The sequence below is a fragment of the Physella acuta genome, unplaced genomic scaffold (assembly GCF_028476545.2).
Source record: "Physella acuta isolate Inbredline_101_S28 unplaced genomic scaffold, ASM2847654v3 ptg000579l, whole genome shotgun sequence".
Taxonomy (NCBI): domain Eukaryota; kingdom Metazoa; phylum Mollusca; class Gastropoda; family Physidae; genus Physella; species Physella acuta.
In genome coordinates, this window is record NW_026732098.1 from 369,987 (window position 1) to 394,436 (window position 24,450).

Here is a 24,450-nt window from a genome sequence, read left to right on the forward strand (position 1 = left end):
ACTGTTATAGTCGGGATACAATTCTATTGTACAAATGAAATAACAATATAATTATCCACTCAAGATCATCCGGTGACCATAATATTAAATTCCAAGGTTGTCATCTATCATAATGACTACCAAGGTCATTACACTGACCATCATAATATTGACCCCCAAGGTCATCCACTGTCCATCATATTGACCCACAAGCTCATAACACTGTCCTTCATATTGACCCCTTAGGGTATCCACCGACCATCAATTTGACCCCCAAGGTAATCCACTGACCATCATATTGACCAAAGTAATCCACTGAAATTACTGCCATTACCCCTGGCATGACAGAAGATAGTGATGGACGGTGACACACTAGCCGCTCCGTGCAAGGTCGGGGTGGGGGGGGGGAAATATTCTAACAGTCTAGTTTTTTTTCAACGGCGATGTCGACTGTTGACAGTAAAATATAGTGAGGACGTCTAGTGTCTTATCTGTCTAGCAAAGTGCACCACGATATGTAATGTATTTAAACGATAAAAGTTAGCATTGCCTGTTAATTTTTATGATATTATGTTATATGTGACGTACTATAAAAAGCTAACAAGTAAATGATTGAAGTGCTGGTAGTATTAAACTAGCATTAGATTGAATTAACGCTAGTGGAACTGTTAGAAGTATATTTTGCTTCTACTGACATAATCACCAGTTCGCCGATTGAAAAAAAAATGCCCTTCCTAAAAGGGCATATAAAATACTTCGCTCAAATGTTAATTATCTCCATGCTGGTAGATAGAAATGTCAAGTCATTGAAAACAATGTCATGAACTAGCAACTAAACTTTTACCTTATCTCAACCTCCGTGTAATTAACTCAAAGCTTGTAATCTCCAAGCTTTAGAACTACTACACAGACTTCAGCTGTGTTATCTTTATCGATCGCATGTTCCAGAAAACACTTAATGTGAACATTAGTTTATTTTCTTAATTTAAGTTAACAAAACTAAAATTTAGTTTATTTCTTTTTAAACTCGATACTCTATGTCATTTATGCTGTTTCAGTCGTTTTCTGCCAAGTTTAAGACAGCAGTTGTGTGATGTAAGGGCTATCCCAGAACATTGTGTTTATAACATTATAGTTACCCTAATGGTAGATGGACTAATGTATTACGCTAAACTGAGGAGAGGATCTCAGCTAATCGTCTGAGATTTGATTAACATTTCTTAATGAGCTTAGATCTATTGCTTTAGTATAACGAGCTCTGTAAACTTAGATTTTCGATGCCTAGACGTCTTTGGATTACTGGAAACAAATGGTTCTAGTACCTTAGGAATACAGACGTAAGTTCTGTTTCTTTTGTCTGATGTATTTTAACGTTTAACTAGTGTTCTTGTCATTTTTTTAAATGAAGACTAGACGATATTTTGGTTTAAATGAGACAGAAATTGCGGTTTTGATTCGCGTACATAAGCCTATATAAAACATGAGTTGTAAAGGTAACCAAACAAAACACGCATGTAACAAGTGTTAGATTATCAAACAGCTGAAATATCATTGTGTTTAACTAATGAAACTCGGGGACCTGCATAATACAACGAGCAGAGGTTATATCAAACATGTTGATAGCGAGTTGACACGCCTTCAGTACGTGTGATATGACAAGATGACTAGAAACAGAAACACAGTGAAACGTATATTGAACAGTTAACTTTTACCTAAACAACGAGCAGGATTGTCACACGACTTGTATGCAAAAAATTCACAAATGGTTCAATCAGAAAGAAAAAAAAACATTTTTTTTAATATCATTTCGCCGTAATTTACGTTGATTTAATTTATTCTGTGTTCGCTACTATATTCTCGTTATTCCCGTGTGGTGTTCAGATTAAATTAACCTATGATTAGGTGAAACTGATATAAATGGAGAATGTAAAATTAAATAAAGAAAAATGTAAACGTCTGGGGCTACAGTTTATACAAGCTTCGACTTTTATTAGTGTAAACACAACTTCTGTAAAAATACTCAAAATATGAAGACCATATGTCATTTACTCGTGAAATCTTTTGTAAGCGACAAAAGCTTTTCATATCAGTCAAAAGAAACAATAGTTTTTTAAAATTATTTTTAGTACATGATGAAGCTTGTTTTAGTTTTAACTGTTTAGATTGTGAGATGTACAAATATTAAGTTGATGTTTGATGTTGTTTTTTTTAAGTAGCACAGTTTAGAGCAGTTTCTTTGATGAATATCTTCGTCGGGGGGGGGGGAGGGGGTGACATGGGATTTTAAATTTCTTTATCTGAAATGGCTAAAATTCTGTGCTAATATTTATTTAATTTGAAACCATTTTCAACTATAAACGTAAATCAGTAAACAAGAAACAAATGTAAAGTGCTTGTTATTCAATGTTTCAATCTGACGTCCTGTTGCACTTTACCCTGTTCAAATAAATGTTTTATAAATATACCTTTTTCCTATCTTTATTCAATTGTTATTGATGAAATTGTGTGTAGAACAAATGTGCATTTAAATTTTCTCTTGACGGTACCATACTTTGATGGAACAGATAAAGAAGATTTTAAAATGTTTAACATTAGTGAAAGAGTGATATGATCTAATTGGGTTGATCTTTTTACGTTCTTGTACTTGTCGTCATTGTTCACTTCCCGTGTTGTAAGTTATCTGCCCTCAGGTTGGTATTGTCCAGCCCTCCAGTTTGTTCCACTTGCTGGTGCCAGAATATAAAAACGTGTGTAATCATGAACTCAGCCTAAATTTAATATTGTTGTTACTTTCACCCTGTATAACCAGCTTAAAACCAACATTTGATTTATATCTGCGTTCCTGTTTCTCGCTTATTATGTGTGTGTGTGTGTGTGTGTCCTGTTACTTAGAACAGACCGTGATTCTCTTTTAATTTCAGCGTAGCTTGTTGATTAAAGTTGTTTATTTTTGTATAACTATCACGAGCCCTTGTTTACATATTTAGATCTAGTATTGGTATTACCAGTTGTTTGTCTATTATGTCATGTGACATATATTGGTTGTACTTTAACGCTGTGTTCTCATCCTTAACGTGTAATTTTTACCGTATCTTCTGCTAAAAATTCAAGGTTGTCAGACTACTCAACTACAATCAGCAAGTTTATAACAAGCACTAAGCAACCTTAATAAGCATCAGATGTGTAGACTAATAAAATCTAAAAATGAAACGAATTTTATATTTTTGTTGAAATGACTTCGACATTTGGATACTAAACAAAAGCTGGATTTTGAAAATTTTACAATAAAAGTAAGTGAAACAGTAAACTGTTTGTTTTTTCCACTTAATAATGTTTACAGTTTCCAAACAGGATATCTTTTTAATTAATTGTTAATTTACTGCAAAAAAAATTTTTAAACATACCTTATTGCGGTGTCATTGTTGATGTGATAATAAATAAAGTATGAAAATAAAATCAATCCAATGTTTAAAAAAAAAATATTTTAAAAAATGAAATATAAGATTTCTAAACAAACCAAAGTTGTATTACTAGAGCAATAAATATTATATTTTGATGGTAGAAGCAAGCATGTTGAGGAGAAAAGTCTCATCAAAACATTTATTTTCAGAATTGGAATCAATGAAAGTCTCCAGAGGGTTTTCAAAATGAATTTGCTAAATTACATGTTGTTAACACAATTATTAAACTTTTATGGAAATACGATGACAGCAACTATCGTTACATTAGCTTCAATAACTAGACTAAATGCAAAAACAAAGCAAACAAACTATGTTATAAATAGTAAGACAGAGTTATATTCTAAATCAGAAAACAACATTGAATCTGTTAATAAACCAATACCTACAAGCAAGATAGATCTAACAGCCGCAACAATTACAACAACTGCAAAAACCACGATACCTACAACAACTACCACAACTACTACCATGGTTGCACCACCAAATATTACATCGACGTCTGTGACAACAAATAAGACAGCAATTAAAACAGAGAGCACCCATACAATCTTGGCCGGATATACAACGACTAAAGAAACAACCATGGCCACAGATTCAAACTTACCCGAACCTACAACCACACACAGACCTAAAGCCACACACGAACCTACAACCACCGACAAATTAACAACCACAGACGAGCCTACAACCACAGAAGAACCTACAACCATACACAAACCTAAAACCACACACGAACCTACAACCACTGACAAATTAACAACCACAATCGAACCTACATCCACAGACGAACCTACTACCACAGACGAACAAACTAATATAGAGAAATCAACAACCACACACGAACCTACAATATCAGACGAGCCTACATCAACTGACGAATTAACAACCACATACGAGCCTATAACCACAGACAAACCTACACCCAGATACGAGCCTGCAACCAAAGACGAACCCACAACCACAGAGAAATCAACAACCACAGATAAACCTACAACCACAGACGAACCCACAACCACAGAGAAATCAACAACCACAGATAAACCTACAACCACAGACGAACCCACAACCACAGAGAAATCAACAGCCACAGATAAACCTACAACCACAGACGAACCCACAACCACAGAGAAATCAACAACCACAGATAAACCTACAACCACTGGCAAACCCACAACCAGTGTCTTATATACAACAGCAGATGAACCTACATCCACAGACGAAACTTTAACCATAGGCGAGCTTACAACCGCAGACGGTCTTACAACCTTAGACGAACCAACAACCACGCACGAACCGACAACCACGGTCATAATTACAACAACATACGAACCTACAACCACAGACCAACCCACAACCACAGAAGAACCTACAACAACAGACGAGCCTACAACCACTGACGAATTAACAACCACCGACGAACCTACAACCTCAAACGAGCATACAACTACTTCAGACGGACCTGCAATCACAGACGAACCCACAACCACACACAAACCGACAACCACGGTCATAATTACAACAACATACGAACCTACAACAACACACCAACCTACAACCACACACCAACCTACAACCACACACCAACCTACAATCAAAGACGAACCTACAACCACAGACCAACCCACAACCTCAGACGAACCTACAACCTCAGACGAACCTACAACCACAGACCAACCCACAACCACAGACGAACCTACAACCACAGACAAACCTACAACCACAGATGTTATAACAACCACGGTCTTAGATGCAACAACCACCAAAACTACAACCGCGATCACAGAAACAAACACAGCCGACGATATAACCACGGCCATACAAACAATAACTTTCACAACAACAACTACTACACCTACAGCTACCACACCTACAACTATAACTACCACACCTACAACTACCACAACTTCAACTACCACACCTACAACTACCACACATACAACTACCACACTTACAACTACCACACCCACAAATACCACACTTAGAACTACCACACCTACAACTACCACACCCACAAATACCACACTTAGAACTACCACACCTACAACTACCACACCTATAACTACCACACCAACAACTACCACACCTACAATAACACAATATTTCGCATCACCCACATCTACACTATCTAGTACAATCACACAAACGACCATAATTTATCAAACGTCCACTGATGCTGTAATTTACAAGTCCACAATACTGGCAGACACTAAAACTCCAACAAATATCTTTAATACATCTCCTCCCCCTTCAGTTAAGTTAACTATACCATCTCAAGCACCTCCAACTATACCAATAGACAAAGGTAATTTTTTTTTCTTGCATTTAAGTTGTTGTTTTTTTTTAAATTCATTTCTCATGTTTTTAAAAATTTAACTAGGCTTGGCTTTTACTCTCAATACGCCCCAGTTTAGACTTTGAGGTAGTGCATACTAAAAGTTGTCCAGAAATCCTTCGTTATGTTTGTCTATTCCAGTGCAAAGTCGGATCTCCATAGAATTAACGATCAAATTCAATCAAAACTTTGATGAGGGTCTGCTCATCCCGACGTCATCCAAGTTTAACCAAACTGCTTTAAACTATAGCAAAACGGTGTGTTTTAATAGTTTTACATTAGCTTATATAAAGACTGGGAATTATATAAAGAAATTTTAATTATGGAGCCGTATGCGAGCAAACTAAAATAATAAGTTGTTAAAAATATTGATATTAAAAATAAAATTATCTTTACCTAAGAAAATATAATATTAATAATTTTTCCGGTCAAACGGCATTCGAGCTTATGGCAATTTGGGGATTTGTTCCATTCTTCAAGTCCATTTGGGCGTTAGTCGTATTCAGGCAATTGTCCATTCGGAAAAACAGCTTACGGACAAAAGGCATTCGGTCAAGTGCCTGTTGAGAATTTATCGTAGAGAAATCCCGAATTGAGTAGATTCTATAGTATGGCACTATCGTACGCCCTACCACTAGACCACACCAGCCCTAAAAAAGAATAGCTCGTCGTTTTATTTCACTGAATGTAACAGTGTAGCTGTTGGTATCAACTTTCTTTCTATGTATCAATAAGAAATAAAAATAAACAATAAATTTTGTTAGATAAATAATAACATTTTTTTTAACCATTGTGTTACTGATCCATTTGTTCATGTTCTGTTGTTACAGCTGACGCCTCTGTTTATGAACGTCACCAATTTTGATGAAGTCGTCATTAAAAAGTTCTGGTGAGGTTTAATATGATCAGTGTTTTTTTCCAGATTTTTTTCTCCTGGGGGACGGGGACACAACATTTTCCGGGGGGGGGGGGGGGGGGGGAAGGACACTGGTAAAAGAAGGCCAATATGTTTTCTATATAAAACCAATTTCGTTCGGGGTAGGCGGGGTAGACTTTTTTCGGAGATGCCTGGAAGAAACTCTGAAGATGATGACGTTAATTTAGTAACATTTTAGTATGATGGTTTGTTCTGCTGTAAACAATATACGGACACGTACATCTTTATACCTACATTTAGGAATGCAAATATTACGTACGTCGTTCGATTAAAGTATCCATCTTTCAATCATTGAAAAAATTGGTTTCGTGACATGTTCAGTTTGTTTTAGGGAAGGGAGTGTTGGAGTCGATTTCGATGTAAAGTTGAAGGCCTTCCACCAAGGTCAGCCAATCAACAGTTCCCTGGTTAAAAACGAGTTGTCGGACGTTAAAACTCAGCTGCTGAAACTGGACAAAGTTGACCAGACATATGTCAACGTGACCTTCGACGATAAATTATCTGAAGGTAGGTTAGCCTAAACACTTATACAGAATACTTAACTTTAACACTCAGCCTTGAAGCTAAACATAATTCTAAATTCTCGCTAAGCTTCAAAAATGGACTAAGCATTAAGCTTAAATATAAACTATAAATCAAAACACAAATTTAAATGTTATAGATTGTCTTTTACATTATAGATGACACTAGTATTGTCACGTGACATTGTTTTGATGGGGACGGTACTGTCGCATGTTAGGGTTCAAAAAAAATGTTAGAAGCATGAGCACTAATAACGAATAACGTAATAATTTGTGGAATATCAACCACATTTGACCAAGAATAGCTATGGAAATGTTATGTAAATAAAAGGGGGTAGCGAAGAGATGGTGGGGAGATGAGTGGACTATGGTGTATGCTGGATGTATTTGGTTTATCAGGCATAGCGGGGTTACATGCGATCATGTTGTGGTATTTCATAAAGACCAATTTACTTCACGATTCTCATCTGGCAGCCTTGCACGTACTGGAGGAGTTTTCCCGTGACGTGTGTAAGAGTGAGCACATCTGTAATGACACGCACGTGTGTAACTCAACCAGCCAGGTGTGTGATAACAAATGTTTCAACTTCCGGTGTCCAGTCAACGCCCAGTGTTACGTCACTGACCAGCACACCGCACAATGTAGGTGAGTACACAAGGTCACCCACTGACCTCAATGTACTTAAATATCCAAGTTGATCCAATGACCGCCCCAGTGTAGGTGAGTACACAAAGTCATAGACTGACCTAAATGTACTTAAGTATCAAAGTTGATCCAATGACCACCCCAGTGTAGATTAGTAGGCCTACTCAAGGTCAACCACTGACCAGCTCAGTGTAGGGAGTATGCAAGGTCATTAAATGACCGTCAACGGCTGACAGTTGTACCTCATGTGAGTACTCAAGGCTATCCGCTGAGCACATTGTTGGTGAGTACCCACTCAATACAAAAATTGTGTGCGTTCATCCAAACCTGATTTTTATCATTTATTATACTTTTTGTACCTTGCGGCATGGCAGAAATGTATGTGTACGTGTTAATAAAAAGTTTCTAAAACAGTTTACAAATGGCCTGGGTTAACGACAATGAAATGTTTGTGTTTCTTGTCGCAGATGTAAAACAGACGATAAATTTGTCTACGGCGGTGCCGACTGTTCTGAGGTGGCCGAGAAAATGGCGCTGACGTCCACACAGATCATCGCTATAGGCACGGGGGTGGGCGGGGCTGTTGTCGTCATGGCCGTCATCATCATCGCTGTGGTCATCCTGAGGACCAGGCGCCGGTCAGTGAACAGGACATTGTCCTTTTATCTTTCCAGGCCGTTTCATGTCAAAGTTTTTATCTTTCAACTTTTTGTGTATTTTATACACGTAACACTTTTCTGTAACTGGTTGTTACACGTCAAACACCTGTTACGTAGTCACGTTGTATAAGAAAAAAAAACAATTAGTGTTTCCTCCAGGCATTTCTTCGAAATTTTAGTCCGCCAACACTTCACCCCCCCCCCCCCCCCCCGAATTTTTTTTAAATACCCCCACCCCGCCTGGAGAAAAAAGTCTGGAAGAGACAACACTGAACACACCCCACAACCGTTACTCTTAAATTGTAAAAGCTCTATCTAATTGTGTTAAGTCTGTCCAAGCCTTTTGGTAGTCCCTATTGATATGATGGTGGTCCGTTTAGATTTATAACAAGTATTAAAAGTTTATAGGGGGGTAACTAATCGCCCATGCCGCACCAAGCTAGTGTAAATATCAAGAGCCCCCTCCCCCAGAGAAAAAAGTCAGTAAGAAAAACCGTAAATAAACATCTGACCTTCCTCCCACCAGGCGGGTACCAGATGAGCAGACGACAGATGCCGACAGCCTGACTGATGACGCGTCCATTGAAGAGCAGCGTCAGCAGAAGTCTGTTGCCGCGTCATCCCATGACGTCATGAAACCAGACTTTCACCGTTTCCGGCTTGAGATACCCAGACCTCGGGTAGACAGACTACACCATGACGCCATCTTGGAAATCCAGAACAGAAATTCCACGTTGGTGTTTGACAGCGTTAGCAGACGATACACCACGTCAGTTCACTGACCACGTCAGTTCACTAGAGTGACCACGTCAGTTTACTAGAGTGACCACGTCAGTTCATTAGTGACCACGTCAATTCACTAGTGACCACGTCAATTCACTATAGTGACCACGTCAGTTCACTAGAGTGACCACGTCAGTTCACTAGAGTGACCACGTCAGTTCTCTAGAGTGACCACGTCAGTTCACTAGAGTGACCACGTCAGTTCACTAGAGTGACCACGTCAATTCACTAGTGACCACGTCAATTCACTATAGTGGCCACGCCAGTTCACTAGAGTGACCACATCAAAACGGATGTTCAGGCATTTTCCGATTTGTTAAGTGATATTTTTACTTTAGAAGGCAATGAGCTGGTTTGATATTCCTGTCAGAGGTTTACAATTTGAAGTCTGTTGTCAGAGGTTTACAATCCTGTCACAATTTACTAAGAAAAAAAACATTTCCAGATTACAATTTAACTTTTTGATCACTTCCAAAAAAAAGGGAAAGAATCCCCAATACTCACATAATAAATTTTAAAGGGTATTCTGCTTAGTGGTGTACATCTTCAATGCCTAGCATTTTTTAAAAATTGATACATGTATAAACAGCAGATGTATAAGATAAAGGAAACCATCAGGACTGGCAGCATATAAAATTAATACAATAATATAATTTTAAAAAACTGCATTCTATCAGAATGTTGCACTGTATCGGTGGGGCGGGCGGGGTCGTAGCGGCATGGGTTGAAAGGGGGTGGGGATTGGTTGGGTGCGGCCCATACATCAGGAGCAACGTTGCGTCACCTGCCTTCTGTGGTGTTCTACATACAGCGTGTGAATTTGTGTGATCCTATGTTTTGGCAGAAACTTAAATAGACGATATTGAAAGCGAATCAGAATGTAATTATGTGTTAAACATTTTAATTAAAGTAAAATGCAAGTAGTAGTACTTACGGTTTGCTAGTTTTTAATTTTACTATTACAATATTTTTTTTACTTTTTAATTAATCAGCAACTATTTAAAGAAACATAAAATTAAATTTATAATTATATTCTGTTTAAATATTGATGCCATCAGAAATAAAACAATAAGATAAGCATATAATTTGTTTTTATTTACTTCTTGATCTATTTAAATGATAATCTACCCTGGTGACGGCCAACAGTTACGTCCCTTGCAGCCTTGTTTGTCTTATAATATTGTTTTCATTGGCCTAATCTAACAAGAGATAACAACGAAGGTCAGGAGAATTTAATCAGACAAAGTTTATCTTTTATCGTATGAAGTTGACTGAATGACTCAGTTCACTGATTACCTCTCCTACCTCAGTCAAATGTATCTCACTGACAAGTGTATCGATGAGATATCTCAGATGTTTTTGTGTAGGTCTGGTTTAGACTACTCTGTTGTTTTGGTTTAGTTTTTATAATTGTAAACCCTTCATGACCTCTGACCTTACAAGCATGTCAAGGCCATGCCGTGTATTGATAGTAGTGTGGTTCATTCTGTATTTCACATCACTAGGAAGTAAGTTTGTAATTAGACTAATATAGTAAGTGTGTAATTAGACTAATATAGTAAGTGTGTCATTAGACTAATATAGTAAGTGTGTAATTAGACTAATATAGTAAGTGTGTAATTAGACTAATATAGTAAGTGTGTAATTAGACTTATATAGTACTGGTGTAATTATACTAATATAGTAAGTGTGTAATTAGACTAATATAGTAAGTGTGTAATTATACTAATATAGTAAGTGTGTAATTATACTAATATAGTAAGTGTGTAATTTGACTAATACATTTTTGAGACTTAATTATTTTGCATCATTTGAAAGTAGGTACGTATTTATGCTAACATATTTTTAAAGTTGCCTTTTATTCCACATCACTGTGAATTAGATATACAATTAGGCTATTATGTTTTACGTGTGATTAATTACTAAGTTAACAAACGTCACTTTAAAAATTAATTTACTTTTAAATTTCAATTTTAATCTTAAAAACTGTAGGAATTTAAACTATCGCCATATTTTCATTTGTTTTAAAATAAAAGGGAGTTAAATAATGTTTTTCCTCCCTATAAACTTACAGTAGTGAAGAAGTCTGCTTTATTATTAAAATATTAAAATGAATACTATAATATTTCAGAAATGTATTGCTAAATGAAAACGGTGACTTTTTTTAACCTTTTAACTAAATCACCTCTCTTTCGTCGATCAAACTCTTTAGCTTTTTGTCTTTAAAAAATAAAAATGTAGTAAAAACTAAAATCGACTGAGCTGACTTGATTTGCTATAGAGTGTGAACCAACGACACCGTTCTTCCACTCACCCACCGTTCTGTCTGCGTGCCAGTTCAAAACCTTATGTAACTACACCAGTTACCATGACAACACCAGTAACCTGAGCTGGGTGCTGGCTGATGGAGGGATTAAACCGATCATTAATTACTGGGATAATTACGCTGATGAACGTGAGTTGTTTTAATTTATTCTATGTGCATGTGTTTGTTTCTCTCTAAATATAAGTGTGTCTAGATCTAGAACATATAAGAGATATTCCTATTACATAAAGTTCATCACAATAGATTTACAAACAACAGCTACATAAACTTCATCACTATAGATTTACAAACAACAGCTACATAAACTTCATCACTATATATTTACAAACAAAAGTTACATAAACTTCATCACTATAGATTTACAAACAACAGTTACATAAACTTCATCACTATAGATTTACAAACAACAGTTACATAAACTTCATCACCAGTGTACACACTATATATTTCATCACCAGAAACATACTACGCTTACCTTGATGTTAAAAATGGCGGCACCAGAGGAAGTAGAGCCATGCTGAGCGCTGAGATAGGAAGTGACGTCACTGCCATCAACGTCCTGTTCCATTACGTCACGACGGGTGTGGAGGCTCAAAACCTGCGCGTCTACCTCCAGTCTACACCAGGCTACGGCCCAGGCTACTCGCCCGATGACGTCATGTTCCGGTTGGAAAACTTTACAACTAACATGGACTGGATGGCAGCCAACTTCACATGCTGCCTGCTGGGCAGGAATTACGTAAGGACTTGTTAACTTTCTATACCAGCAACTTTTTCTCAGGTGTGTATTTCAGATGTTCAGAAACATGATCAAAGGTTGAATAAAGCTTGGCAACTATAGTCGGCTTGAGTCAGTATAAAGTTTATAAAATGTTGACTCGAGTATCTTACTCTGAGCTATAACGCAATTAAATGATATTTGGACTCGCAACACACGACATTTAAAACTGAACATAACACTGCCATAGAACCCTAATATCAGGTAATATTTCTAGCAACTACAACACCTCTTTAAGCTTTAGCGCAGTATGATATGATATACTATATAAATGCTGGAGGTGTTCTAAATACATTATAATAATTTATAATTATAGATGAAACAACTTTATTCATCTTCTTTAAAAACCATTTCTATCCATTTATCTTGTCTAAATATATTTTCGAAAATAAACATCAATGAAACCAAACAAGCGTTATATAAATATTTTCTTAATACCATCCACACTTGACCTATCCGTAATAAGACAATGCAACAAAAGACATGGCCATACCTACCTAATTTAATTTTAAATGTGAACATTAGTGTACAACTCTTAACTCTTCAAATTAGTCACCAATCATACATTTACCAAGAAAATTTAAATAAATACATCCATAATTAAAATTACTAACAAATTTCTTGAAAGTAAAAGACAACTCTTGAGCAGGATTAGAAGTTATCGAAATAGTTCCTTCAATGATTCACTTACTATAATGTCTAAGTTTCTTTAGAAAGTTCCACTCTAATGATTTACTCACTATAATGTCCAGATTTCCTTTGAAAGTTCCACTCTAATGTTTAACTCACCATAATGTCCAGATTTCCTTTGAAAGTTCCAAACCTTCTGATGACGCCTACACGTCTGTTGCTGTTGATGGGATCGTGATAACTGTTGCTGATGTTGCCTGTCCGGCTAGAAGAAATGGTACCACAGACTCAAACACCACAGAACCAGAAAACACGACCACAACAACAACTGCTAATACAACAACTACTAGCACCCTCTCCACAACAGCTACCAACACGCCATCAACCATAACCACCACAACAACAACTACCACAATACCAATTACAGATTCAACAATCGCAACCACCACATCTAAAGCAACAAGTACACCTCGCTCGACTACTACAACAGGCACATCATCTCCATCTGACCATATACCTGTAGATAAAGGTGAGATTCTATGCTTGCTTGACCATTATTTTCTAGTCTATGAACTGACATGTTAAATATTTATTGTTTGTAATGTTAATTATAGGACCTACGTTACTTTTTCTTACAAATATTGAGGTTTTTATGCTTAAAAATAAAGTAAAATGTTTACTATCTTAAGTTCATTTCTTAGTAATTCGTTGAGGTAATGAAGACCTGCATATATGAGTTACTAATTAAGCTCCGTTTTTGTGTAGAACATAGCCTGATCTCCATCCCGTTTAGTATTAAATTTAACCAAGAGTTTAGTCCATCGCTGCTCTCCCCTGTGTCAATGATCTACAACAGTACAGTCGAAAACTATACAGCTATGGTATGTTAAGAGTTTACTTATTCTTATTATTTTCAACTAGCTACATATCTAAGGAGAAATATGAACATAAATATGTGATAGCACTCAAGATATCTTGTCTTTAACAGAATTGGATTAACAAGGGATGTAAAAACGTAATGATTTGACTTTTATAACACTTACCCACCCCTCCCCCCCCCCCACACTCCACACACACACACACACACACACCCGAACAGGTAGCCAGTCTATTGATATAGACAGGAAAAATTTTACAAGACGTCCTCACATCCTGTGTATGGGTTATGGCAGGCTGGCACTGATTTTAAGGGACGACAGGAGTTCTAGCTATAAGCTCACGATATGTAAAATGACGTGACAATGTCACCCAGCTGTCAAATTTGGATAGTCTTTGTACAAAAGTTGCTGTTTTATATTCTTAGCTGACTCCTGTGTACAGAGATGTTTCAAACTTTGACAAAGTTGTCATCACAAAATTCTGGTAAGTCCCGGTAGATCATAATAAATACACCGTGTACATAAAGTAGTACACACCGTGTTCATAAAGTAGTACACAATTAGTACATAAAGTAGCACACACCGTGTACATAAAGTAGTATACACCTTGTACATAAAGTAGTACACACCTGGACTAGTACACATTAGATTCATTACCGCAAGATTCAGACACAACAGCTGTTTATATTTAATTCGTAATCACCACAAATCTACATATGCAACAGTCGTAATTTTAAATCAAACCAGTCTAAAAATACAGTAATCGAAACACCCCCCCCCCCAGGCCGGGTAGTATCGGCATCGACTATGATATAAACCTGAAAGCATTCAGTCAACAAGAGCCAGTGAACGTCATCAAGGTCAGCAAACAACTAGCAGACACCAAACAACTTCTGCTTGATCTAGACAACGTGGACAAAACCTACGTCAACAGCACCTTCAAACAAAATCTGGACGATTGTAGGTTCAATCTGTGTCCCTGTTTGTTTGTTTGTTACGCGTGTTAATGGTTCAATGTTCAAATGTGTTGCTTATCTTTATTGTATGTATTTGTTGATTTGGTCGTGTTACATTTACCATCTTACACTTACATAATCTTACACTTGCATCATCTTACACTCAAATAGTCTTACACTTTCATCGACTTAAACTTACATAGTTTTACACTTGCATCATCTTACACTTACACTAAAAACTGCTTACATATCCTGACACTAGTGTATCTGTGTATTACACGAGTGAAACAATTCCCAACAAACGAGTTCTATCCCTAGCCGAGGATCTGTTGAATGAGTTTTCCCACAACGTGTGTAAGAGTGAGCACATCTGCCCAGACAACACGCACGTGTGTAACTCAACCAGCCAGGTGTGTGATCACAAATGTTTCAACTTCCGGTGTCCAGTCAACGCCCAGTGTTACGTCACTGACCAGCACATCCCAATGTGTAGGTGAGTACTCAAGGTCACCTACTGACCAGCACATCCCAATGTGTAGGTGAGTACACAAACATTTTACCAGATTTTGTTAATGGCCAGATTAAACTTGAATGACGTGACCTAGACAAATTACTGCCTTGACAGTGCCTCAGTAGCTCTGTCATCACAGCGGAGAGGGGAGGGTTAGTCACATCCAACCTCCCTCCAACCTCGTGTTTCAGGTGTAAAACAGACGATAAATTTGTCTACGGCGGTGCCGACTGTTCTGAGGTGGCCGAGAAAATGGCGCTGACGTCCACACAGATCATCGCTATAGGCACGGGGGTGGGCGGGGCTGTTGTCGTCATGGCCGTCGTCATCATCGCTGCGGTCATCATACGGGCTAGACGTGGGTGAGTGAAAGCAGCTTGTTAACCTTTAACCTTTGAACTTAATACTACCATAAAAACTAGGATCAATTGAGAGTGAGAAACAAGTCAAACGAACATAAACAATAGATTATATACATACGTATAAATATATATATATATATATATATATATATATATATATATATATATATATATATATATATATTGTGCACAGCATTAATTTTTGTTGATGATAGTTCAAATTCAAATTGGATAGAGCGAGAGTTGGAACAAACAATATTTTAGTTTTCATTAAATTTGATATTAAAAATAAATTAAGCACAATGAATCAAGATCATCTCTCACATTTGTACAGCCTATTTGGAAGTTCAATATTTGAAACTCCTTTCTAAGTAATCCAATTAACAAATATTGCTCTAAGTTTTAAAATCTGCATACGCATCTTTAGAAAATTATCTGACTCCGCTCTACAGGACACCGCGACATGTGAAGATGGTGGAGGCGGGTGGTCAAGAGGATGGTGCGTCAGCTGAGGTGCAGCGTCATCATCTGTCAGCAGCTGCGTCATCACGTGACGTCACGAGACCAGCGACTCCCACACCTCACGTGACTAAGTTATAGCAGGATGACGTCAATAGTGAATCCGCCGAACAAAATGTCTCTATTAAGATCAGGCTGCTAATTCTTCAAGTCAGTGACGTCATAAGGCTAGAGTGATGACATAACAATAGTTGTTGAACCTCCCAACGGTTGGGTGAAGTTTTGAAAGTTGGAGGATGTTAAGCGACTTTCACCAGCGTATTCCGTAAACCTGAATCAGCTAATTACGACTGTATAGTATAGCACTATACTGATTACTTGTTCTCAGAGGCGTAGCGACCCTTCCCGGCGCCCGGGGACAAACTTTTCGATTTGCACCGCCCCCCCCCCCCCCTCTCACGATTTCGATTTGCGCCCCCCCCCCCCCTCAAACTTTCGATTTGCACCCCCCTCAACCTTTCAATTTATTTTTCCAACCCATTTTGGCGCCCCCTAAGGTCGGCGCCCGGGGACATATTTCCCCCCCCCCCCCGCCCCCCCCCCCTTCCGCTTGTTCTAATTACTACCTTTTTAATGTACATACCTGGGTTTTATTGTAAATGGACTGTTTTACAAATTGATTGAAAATTGCAATTCTCGATCGAACTCCGTAACGTTGCTGTGTTGCTGTTCTACGGTTGAATCTGGCTCTAGGCTAACAGGCTGTAGAACTAGGTTTGTGTTTCAGTTATAGTGTGGGGGGATGTGTTGTTTATGAAAGGTGTGTATGTGGGACAGATCACTGCGTGTGTGTGTTTAAGGTAGTACTGGGGGAGGCCGGGTGTGTTGACGTGTATGTTGTTGTACGGAGTGAACGAGGGTAACAAGGGAAGCGACTGGTCGAGTGACAGCGGGTGTATTGTGAGCGGGAGGAAGGAGGTGTGTAGGGATGGATGTGGATGGCAGTTGGAGGTCGCGGATAGTTGTTAATAAGACAACCTAAGTTGATGATACAAAACATACTTGTTGAACCCTACCTTCAACGCTGTATGCTGGTGTGTTCTATACATGTGTTGTAGGAGGTTCATTACACGCCCTCACAAACAGATCTAGATCTAGTACTGATTTGGATTGTTAAATCATGTCACTGTAATTAATTTGTGATGCGAAATTACTTCCATTAAGATTTACGAGTAGGAAATATTTTAAACTGTGCTTAAAAGTGTCAGTTTTGTGAAACTACTGTTTGCCAATTGGAGCAGGTGTTATATTATTTATTTTTTTAAAGTAAGATCATTCAGGCTATCTAGATGATTATATTTCGATTTTTATTTTGTGAAAAGCTGTTTATTTGTGTATGTTTAAATAAAATTTCTTTCTACTTTTTCGTTTATTTTTTGCAATTTTTAATATTTGATACGGAATTTGTAAAGGTTACTGCAGTTTTTTTCATGAGACGTGCATTTATTTTTTAAAGACTTAATAATGTCAACAATACAAATTATTCTATGAATATTAGGCTCATAATTGTAACGATTACAGGCATGTACAAAATATAATTGAAGGTCAGAACTGCTTTAATCAACCTTTTATAACAAGCTGTGTCTCGTAGTGTTATCTTTAAAAGAGGGGGGGGGGGGGGGATACAGGATCAGACTTGTCTAAGTCTGGCCACTGGTTGCACAACTTACCTTAGTCTAACATATCTCACTGACAAGATTTACCTCAGCTATCTCAGCCGTGTTTACTTGTATCTTGTGTTCGATCGTCCCCACATTCTACAGCTGATGGTTTTATTTCTTGCTCACCATGAACTTTGACCTGACGCACACATCACACATGTGGCTGATTGTCCTAACATCGTTAACAGGTATGTTTTTTGTTGTTTCTCTGTTAGGGTCAACAGACAATATATGATTTAGAACTGTCTGATATGTTAGGATGAATTTTTAAACTGTGTTGTATAAATAATGATAGTATCCACTAATACATGCGTGAGCTAACTCTATATATGACAACTTTAACCGTGGTAAAGCATGGGTATTAAACAAGTACCTAAAATCTGTTTTAGGTTGAAACTCAATAATGGATACTATTAGTTTTCAATAAGCCTAGCTGAAGTACCAGAACACATACATAGCAGACTAAATAGAACAAAAGAAAGTATAGTGAACAGGAAATAGTAGTACTTTAATTGCAAAAAGTGTAGTTGTAGTTTTTAGACTATGAGACTGGGTCATGGTAGAAAAAAATATCTGTATGTCTAAGTGCGTGTACTTAAAAAACATTGCAACAATTTAATAACAGATATTACCTGTTTGTGACACTCAAACTACGGTAAACAGATAGTACTTGAAGGGGTTAGTAGAAAACATAAAACTGAATGCAAATGACTTGTATTTAAAAATTTCAGTAGAACACCAAAGACAGTACAACCAAGTATTTATTTTTTTAACTGAGTATGCAGCAGTAAATTACTTACTTAAAACACATGGAAATGATCGTACGAAACTATGGAAAACTTTTCAATATTGTCAATGTTGTCTCTCTTTGATACAGTTTGCGATGTTTTATACTGTTTATTAAAAATTATTATTTCAACCAATTAACGTATATTCATAACCTCACATTATTTCAGTAATGGGCGGCAACTCTCTGGTGGTAGCCTTAGGTTGTGGAAATTCCCCGGTTATCTCCCCTTCGTGTGATTTCTCAACACTGTGTGGCTACAAAAGTTACCATGAAGGCAACACAAACATCAACTGGGTCCTGGCTAATGGGACGGTCAAACCTATACTGGCCCCGTGGAAAAATCCAGGGTCTACTGACCGTAGGTTAAATGATCACTTTTAATATAACATGAAATACAAATATGCCCAATGCGTAAACTAATTATCCAATACATACAAAATACAACAAAGCAAGACTAGCTAGTTATTATAAGTGGTTAAACCAAACCAAGACAGCCTAAAATTAATGGTTTAGTTTGGTCATGTAATTTTAGGAAGTGGTATCACAACACGCTATGTGGGAGATATGCTCTAACTAGTGCTCTTTTTTTTTTATGAGTAGGAAATAAAGTGTCCAATGTTGAGCATAAATAACTAATCCGGAAAATAAGGGATATAATTTTAACTGAATTTAATGTCACTTAAAATATAGACCTGCATTACTTTTCATGAATGTATATATCTTGTGTTTCAGAGAGCTGCTACGTGTACCTTGATCATAAAACTAACACATCTGTGGGTACCAAAGGCATGATGAGTGCAGAAATAGCATCCAATGTGACGTCAATCTGTGTAGAGTTCCATTACGCAACGAACGGCATGTCCAAACAACAGCTGAATGTTTACCTGCAGTCTACACCTGGGTATGGTCCAAGCTACAAAACTGACCCACTCGTCTTTACACTCAACAATGTTAGCACTGTGTATGCTTGGAAAAACGCCACGTTTTCTACTTGTCTTAATGGATCACGTTATGTACGTTGATTTGAGCCTCTCATATCCTCTACCAATGTCAATTATTTTTCTTCAAATTGTCCCATTACACTGACTCAGGTGATACTCTTTAAAAATTACTCAACAAAATACAAATACTTACAACAACTCATTTAATTTGACTTCTCCCACAGTTTTCTGTCCTGGCCATTCTCTCTTAATCTAGCTCTCTCAACACGTGAGCAATATGGGAGTGATTATCTCAAGCTATTGCTTTGTGATTTATATTTTGGGTAATCCTATTTTTGTGTTCTCCCATTCCATCAAACATCTTGATCTGATTTTTAAGCCAGCGTGGCTCTGAGGCGTAGCGAGGGGGGGGGGGGGGGGGGGCTGGGGGGGGACATATGTCCCCTAGCGCCGACCTGAGGGGGAACCAAAATGGGTTGGAAAAATAAATTGAAAGCTTGAGGGGGGGGGGGGGTGAAAATAAAAAAATTGAGGATGGGGGTGCAAATCAAAATCTTGAGATGGGGTGCAAACTGAAAGTTTGACGTGGGGGGGGGGGGTGCAAATCGAAATCTTGAGAGGGTTGCAAATCGAAAGTTTGTCCCCGGGCGCCGGGAAGGGTCGCTACGCCTCTAGCGTGGTTAACGTAATACGCAAAATGAAGCGTTTTCAAAGTTTCTTGTTATTACTGGAGAAAAAAATATACTGATATATTAAAAATATTCTCAGTTGTCCTTTGAGACCAGCAAATTTTCAACTATGGAGACCATGTCACTAGACGGTATCAAAGTAACACCAGCTGACCTGACATGCGCAGACAGTAAAGTGACCACACCACTTCCGGCCCACGTGACTGGTCCTATACCATCAACATCTCGCCATATCTCGTCCACTGTCCTGCCGTCGTGTGAGTTTAAAACGTTATGTAACTACACCAGTTACCATGACGACCACACTAACATCAGCTGGGTGCTGGCTAGTGGGTCAAACAAACCACTCTTTTCAGACTGGGACCCTCATGCTGCTGAACGTGAGTTTCCTATCCATTGTTTGATTTTCTTTATTGTTTCAAGATTTTTTCTTTAAACACATAACTTATATACATCTAATACTTTTTCAAATTAAAATTACTTGTATACAAATTATTGGCAGTTTTTTTTTAATTTGCATACAGCTTTTATTATCATTGCTGTAGTATTCATATTTTTGTAAATTAATCCACGATGAATTTTACAATTTCTGACCATTTTTTTCTTTGTATTGATAATATAAAGTATAATTAATTATATATCATTGCGACAACCTTAGATCCTAAGACACTTAAATTCATGTAATGGTTTGTTTTATATGAAATGAATCAAATCAGCGAGCTTCCCATTCAGCTCGATTATCATGAAAATAAGTTGAAATGCTAAAATATTATGTGCTTTACTTTAAGATGTAGTGCTTCTGTATGTGTGTTAATCGTTTGGATAAAGTTAAACAGTATAATAGGGCTATAATATTTTACTGTAATTTTTCGATACCTAGCAGCAAATACATTGCCTTAAGTAGACTTGAAGTTTTTTACCCCAACGCTAGAAGGGTACTTGTTTGCGCTGAGTAGACACAGAATAGAGGGTAAACAAGCAAACTCGTGTTTGAAAGTAGAAAAAAACATCTGAACGTTTTTTACTGTTTTGAATGGAAGATGCGACAGTGTTTTGTTGCTCTCTACACAGAAACCTCCTACGTGTACCTGGACGTACAACACGGCGCCCCCATGGGAAGTAAAGCAATGTTGAGTGCTGAGATAGGAAGTGACGTCACTGCCATCAATGTCCAGTTCCATTATGGTATTTCCGGTATGGACAAGTGCAGCCTGAAAGTCTATCTCCAGTCTACACCAGGCTATGGTCCAGGCTACACAACTGATGACGTCGTCTTTAGTTTAGACAACATCAGTGCAGCTTTTACCTGGAAAAACGCCACGTTTTCTACCTGTGTCAATGGCAGACGTTATGTGAGTGTATTTTTTCTTTAATTAAATCATTAACTTTTGGAGGTGTCCAACAATATTAATTGTGTATATATTAAATTATAATTAATTCCTATTTTATTTCCCTATTTACTAAAATCTTTCTTCCAGTGTATAGTATAAATTATTGTCTCTAATTTCAGATATCCTTTGAGAGTTCAAAAGAAGCCGGGTATGCTACGATATCACTTGATGGAATTTACATTACACCGTCGGACAGAGTGTGTTCTATACCAACAACAGCAACCACCATCACACCGACTATTACCAACACTGCAACAAACACCACAATACCAACAACTACCACAACCCCAACAACAACTACCACAACCCCAACAACAACTACCACAACACCAACAACTACCCCCAGCACATCCACATTAACTTTCACAACACTAACAACTACCACAACGCCAACAACTACTACAACGCCAACGCCAACAACTACATTAACACCAACTACCACAACACCAACAACTACCACAACCACAACAACAACTACCACAACACCAACAACTACCCCCAGCACACCCACATTAACTACCACAACACTAACAACTACCACAACGCCAACAACTACTACAACGCCAACGCCAACAACTACATTAACACCAGCAACTACCACAACACCAACAACTACCACACCCACAACTACCAAAACACCACCAACAACAACCTCCTTGCCAACAACCACTACACCAACAGCTTCAACCTCGCCAACTTACAAACCAACTAAAACACCAACAACAACAAATCCATTATACGCATTACTTTTTCCACAGAAGCCACTAACAAACACGACCACATCAACTTCTACCACAACTTCTGTAACAACCAACACCATGACCACAATTACAACAACCATCACTACAACCATCACAAGTGACGATATAAAAACAACTAATGCCACAACTGTAACCACTACCTGGACCATCGTCACAACAACCAACAACATCTAATTGTTTACCCCTCAGACACTTCTTTCATTAATAAAATAAATATGAGACACGTGGAAATTTAATAAGCCTATCTTCTTTTTCATTCGATCTCATTCAATTCTCTTTTTGTTTAATCATTAACACACATCAACTTACGAGATAAATTGCCAGTTGCGGAAGGATACAACGGGCGCTAGGTTGACAGTGATGTATCTTTTCTCTAAACCAAAACCAAAAAGTTTCAAATTTAAAGCGAAACGAAAAATGTAATTTAAAACGGATTTTAATCCAGAATCGGCATTTAAATCGGATTTAAGCTTGATCTGCACGTAGTTACTTCACATTGATACTAAATCTAGTCGTTGACATACCCCTAAACCTTGCACCTAATCTTAAACATGACAAAGGTTGCATTTAGAGTTTCTTTCAGGCGACTCTACTTGGGGAAGGGGGCTCCGCCCCAACCCTCCTTCACACACATTTATATAGAAAAAATATTTTTACCAGTGTCGCACCCTCCTCCCTGCCAGAAAATTTAGTCCACCCCATACCCCCGAAAATTTCAAGCACCCCCTCCTCCGGGGAGGAAAATTCTGAAAGAAGCAATTATCTAATTTGTAGATTATACAAACTAAAGGTAGAGCCTACTTCTATAATATAGACTCGTTTCCTACTTTTGGCCGATAAACCTCACTCTCGCAGACAGTGTCTCTTTCGGACATTTTCCCGGGGGCGGGGCACTTGAATTTTTCCAGGGGCGAAAACAATTGTCCGGGGCGTGGGAAGCCGACACTGGTAAAAGTATATATTTTCTATTTAATTATAATTCGTTTTTTTTTTTTTTGGACGGGTGGGGGGGCGGGGGCGGGAATTAGTCGTTCTACCGCGGGGGGGGGGGGTAGGGTGGGGGAGAAGGGGCTTTGCCCCTTGTGTTTTCTCTATAGCTTTCTTGACAGATACATAGATACATAGATAGATAGATACACAGACAGCGAAACTATTATTATAGATACATTTTAACCTTTCTGTGAATGTTCTATTTGTTGCATAAATCTTACTGTTCAAGTACAACAATTGTCGCCACTTAGAATAACAATTATAAACTAAAAGTTTTTTTACTTGATTTGAAAATAAATTTCAGCAGACTTTAAACTGAAACTGGATAGCATTAAAACGCTGCATCTACGGTGTACTCAATCATTTGTTTAATTTTCTTTTCATTATTGCATACATTTCATTAAATTTAATGTAATTGAAGAATGATACGTTACATGTTTATCATTGTTTGTCTGGCATTTCAAAACTAGCCGAGACTACTTTAAATTAAAAAGAATCTACCAGCAATTTGTTTCGTTTAATCAGATCAAAAGTTTGTGATTTCAATAGATATATAATGTATATAAGGATTTCCATATAAATCTCTTATAAAATTGAATTCGAACAAGATTGTATGTGGATACTGTTCATTCACTTTTTTAAATATGCAACATACAATTTTGATGACAACGTCGCCAAAAATAAAAAGATAAATATCTAAAATCTGAATGATTGATATTTTTAGTGTATGAGGGAGGGGTAGTCATGTTGCTGTTGCATATTATAGATTTAAGTCAGGCCACAGTAATACAACTGGGACATGTAATATCACGTTACAAACATATGACAGCTAATGTCACACATAGATCACGTTACAAGCATATGACAGCTAATGTCACACATAGATCACGTTACAAGCATATGACAGCTAATGTCACATAGATCACGTTACATACATTTGGCAGGTAAT

General features: G+C 37.5%; 4 protein-coding genes across 5 annotated transcripts in view; all 4 read left to right on the forward strand.

Moving 5' to 3' along the window:
- Positions 1-3,778: 3,778 nt before the first annotated feature.
- Positions 3,779-6,606, forward strand: LOC131947010 (cell surface glycoprotein 1-like). The gene is made up of 3 exons (XM_059308092.1): positions 3,779-5,742; positions 5,914-5,995; positions 6,603-6,606. Exons 1-3 carry the CDS (start codon positions 3,909-3,911, stop codon positions 6,604-6,606), a joined length of 1,920 nt encoding a protein of 639 aa, XP_059164075.1. The 5' UTR covers positions 3,779-3,908.
- Positions 5,849-9,940, forward strand: LOC131947001 (uncharacterized). Its single transcript, XM_059308083.1, has 6 exons — positions 5,849-6,029; positions 6,603-6,661; positions 7,041-7,216; positions 7,705-7,876; positions 8,344-8,514; positions 9,062-9,940. Exons 2-6 carry the CDS (start codon positions 6,618-6,620, stop codon positions 9,315-9,317), a joined length of 819 nt encoding a protein of 272 aa, XP_059164066.1. The 5' UTR covers positions 5,849-6,029; positions 6,603-6,617; the 3' UTR covers positions 9,318-9,940.
- Positions 9,941-10,611: 671 nt separating this feature from the next.
- The window catches only part of LOC131946990 (mucin-5AC-like), a 39,820-nt gene continuing 25,981 nt past the window's right edge, over positions 10,612-24,450 (forward strand). The window contains exons 1-10 of one of the 2 annotated variants that reach the window (XM_059308064.1): positions 10,612-10,826; positions 11,600-11,773; positions 12,103-12,383; positions 13,224-13,581; positions 13,818-13,933; positions 14,356-14,414; positions 14,715-14,890; positions 15,205-15,379; positions 15,589-15,759; positions 16,212-16,604. In XM_059308064.1, coding sequence (XP_059164047.1) covers positions 10,742-10,826; positions 11,600-11,773; positions 12,103-12,383; positions 13,224-13,581; positions 13,818-13,933; positions 14,356-14,414; positions 14,715-14,890; positions 15,205-15,379; positions 15,589-15,759; positions 16,212-16,359 — 1,743 coding nt within the window. In that variant the 5' untranslated portion in view covers positions 10,612-10,741 and the 3' untranslated portion in view covers positions 16,360-16,604. Of the gene's footprint in view, positions 10,827-11,599; positions 11,774-12,102; positions 12,384-13,223; positions 13,582-13,817; positions 13,934-14,355; positions 14,415-14,714; positions 14,891-15,204; positions 15,380-15,588; positions 15,760-16,211; positions 16,605-24,450 lie in introns of those variants that run through there. The other variant, XM_059308063.1, reaches the window with a different exon arrangement.
- On the forward strand, positions 17,942-23,455 carry LOC131946989 (mucin-2-like). Its single transcript, XM_059308062.1, has 6 exons — positions 17,942-18,127; positions 18,896-19,087; positions 19,462-19,742; positions 20,439-20,739; positions 21,431-21,711; positions 21,870-23,455. Exons 1-6 carry the CDS (start codon positions 18,067-18,069, stop codon positions 22,683-22,685), a joined length of 1,932 nt encoding a protein of 643 aa, XP_059164045.1. The 5' UTR covers positions 17,942-18,066; the 3' UTR covers positions 22,686-23,455.

Excerpts from the sequence above, each read along its gene's own strand:
- LOC131946989 (XM_059308062.1), top strand. The coding sequence starts at position 18,067 with ATGAACTTTGACCTGACGCACACATCACACATGTGGCTGATTGTCCTA. Across the intron at positions 18,128-18,895 it reads TGTCCTAACATCGTTAACAG|TAATGGGCGGCAACTCTCTG; the intron begins GTATGTTTTTTG and ends ACATTATTTCAG. Across the intron at positions 20,740-21,430 it reads GGACCCTCATGCTGCTGAAC|AAACCTCCTACGTGTACCTG; the intron begins GTGAGTTTCCTA and ends CTCTCTACACAG.
- LOC131947010 (XM_059308092.1), top strand. The coding sequence starts at position 3,909 with ATGGTTGCACCACCAAATATTACATCGACGTCTGTGACAACAAATAAG. Across the intron at positions 5,743-5,913 it reads AACTATACCAATAGACAAAG|TGCAAAGTCGGATCTCCATA; the intron begins GTAATTTTTTTT and ends TGTCTATTCCAG.
- LOC131947001 (XM_059308083.1), top strand. The coding sequence starts at position 6,618 with ATGAACGTCACCAATTTTGATGAAGTCGTCATTAAAAAGTTCTG. Across the intron at positions 6,662-7,040 it reads GTCGTCATTAAAAAGTTCTG|GGAAGGGAGTGTTGGAGTCG; the intron begins GTGAGGTTTAAT and ends AGTTTGTTTTAG. Across the intron at positions 8,515-9,061 it reads ATCCTGAGGACCAGGCGCCG|GCGGGTACCAGATGAGCAGA; the intron begins GTCAGTGAACAG and ends TCCTCCCACCAG.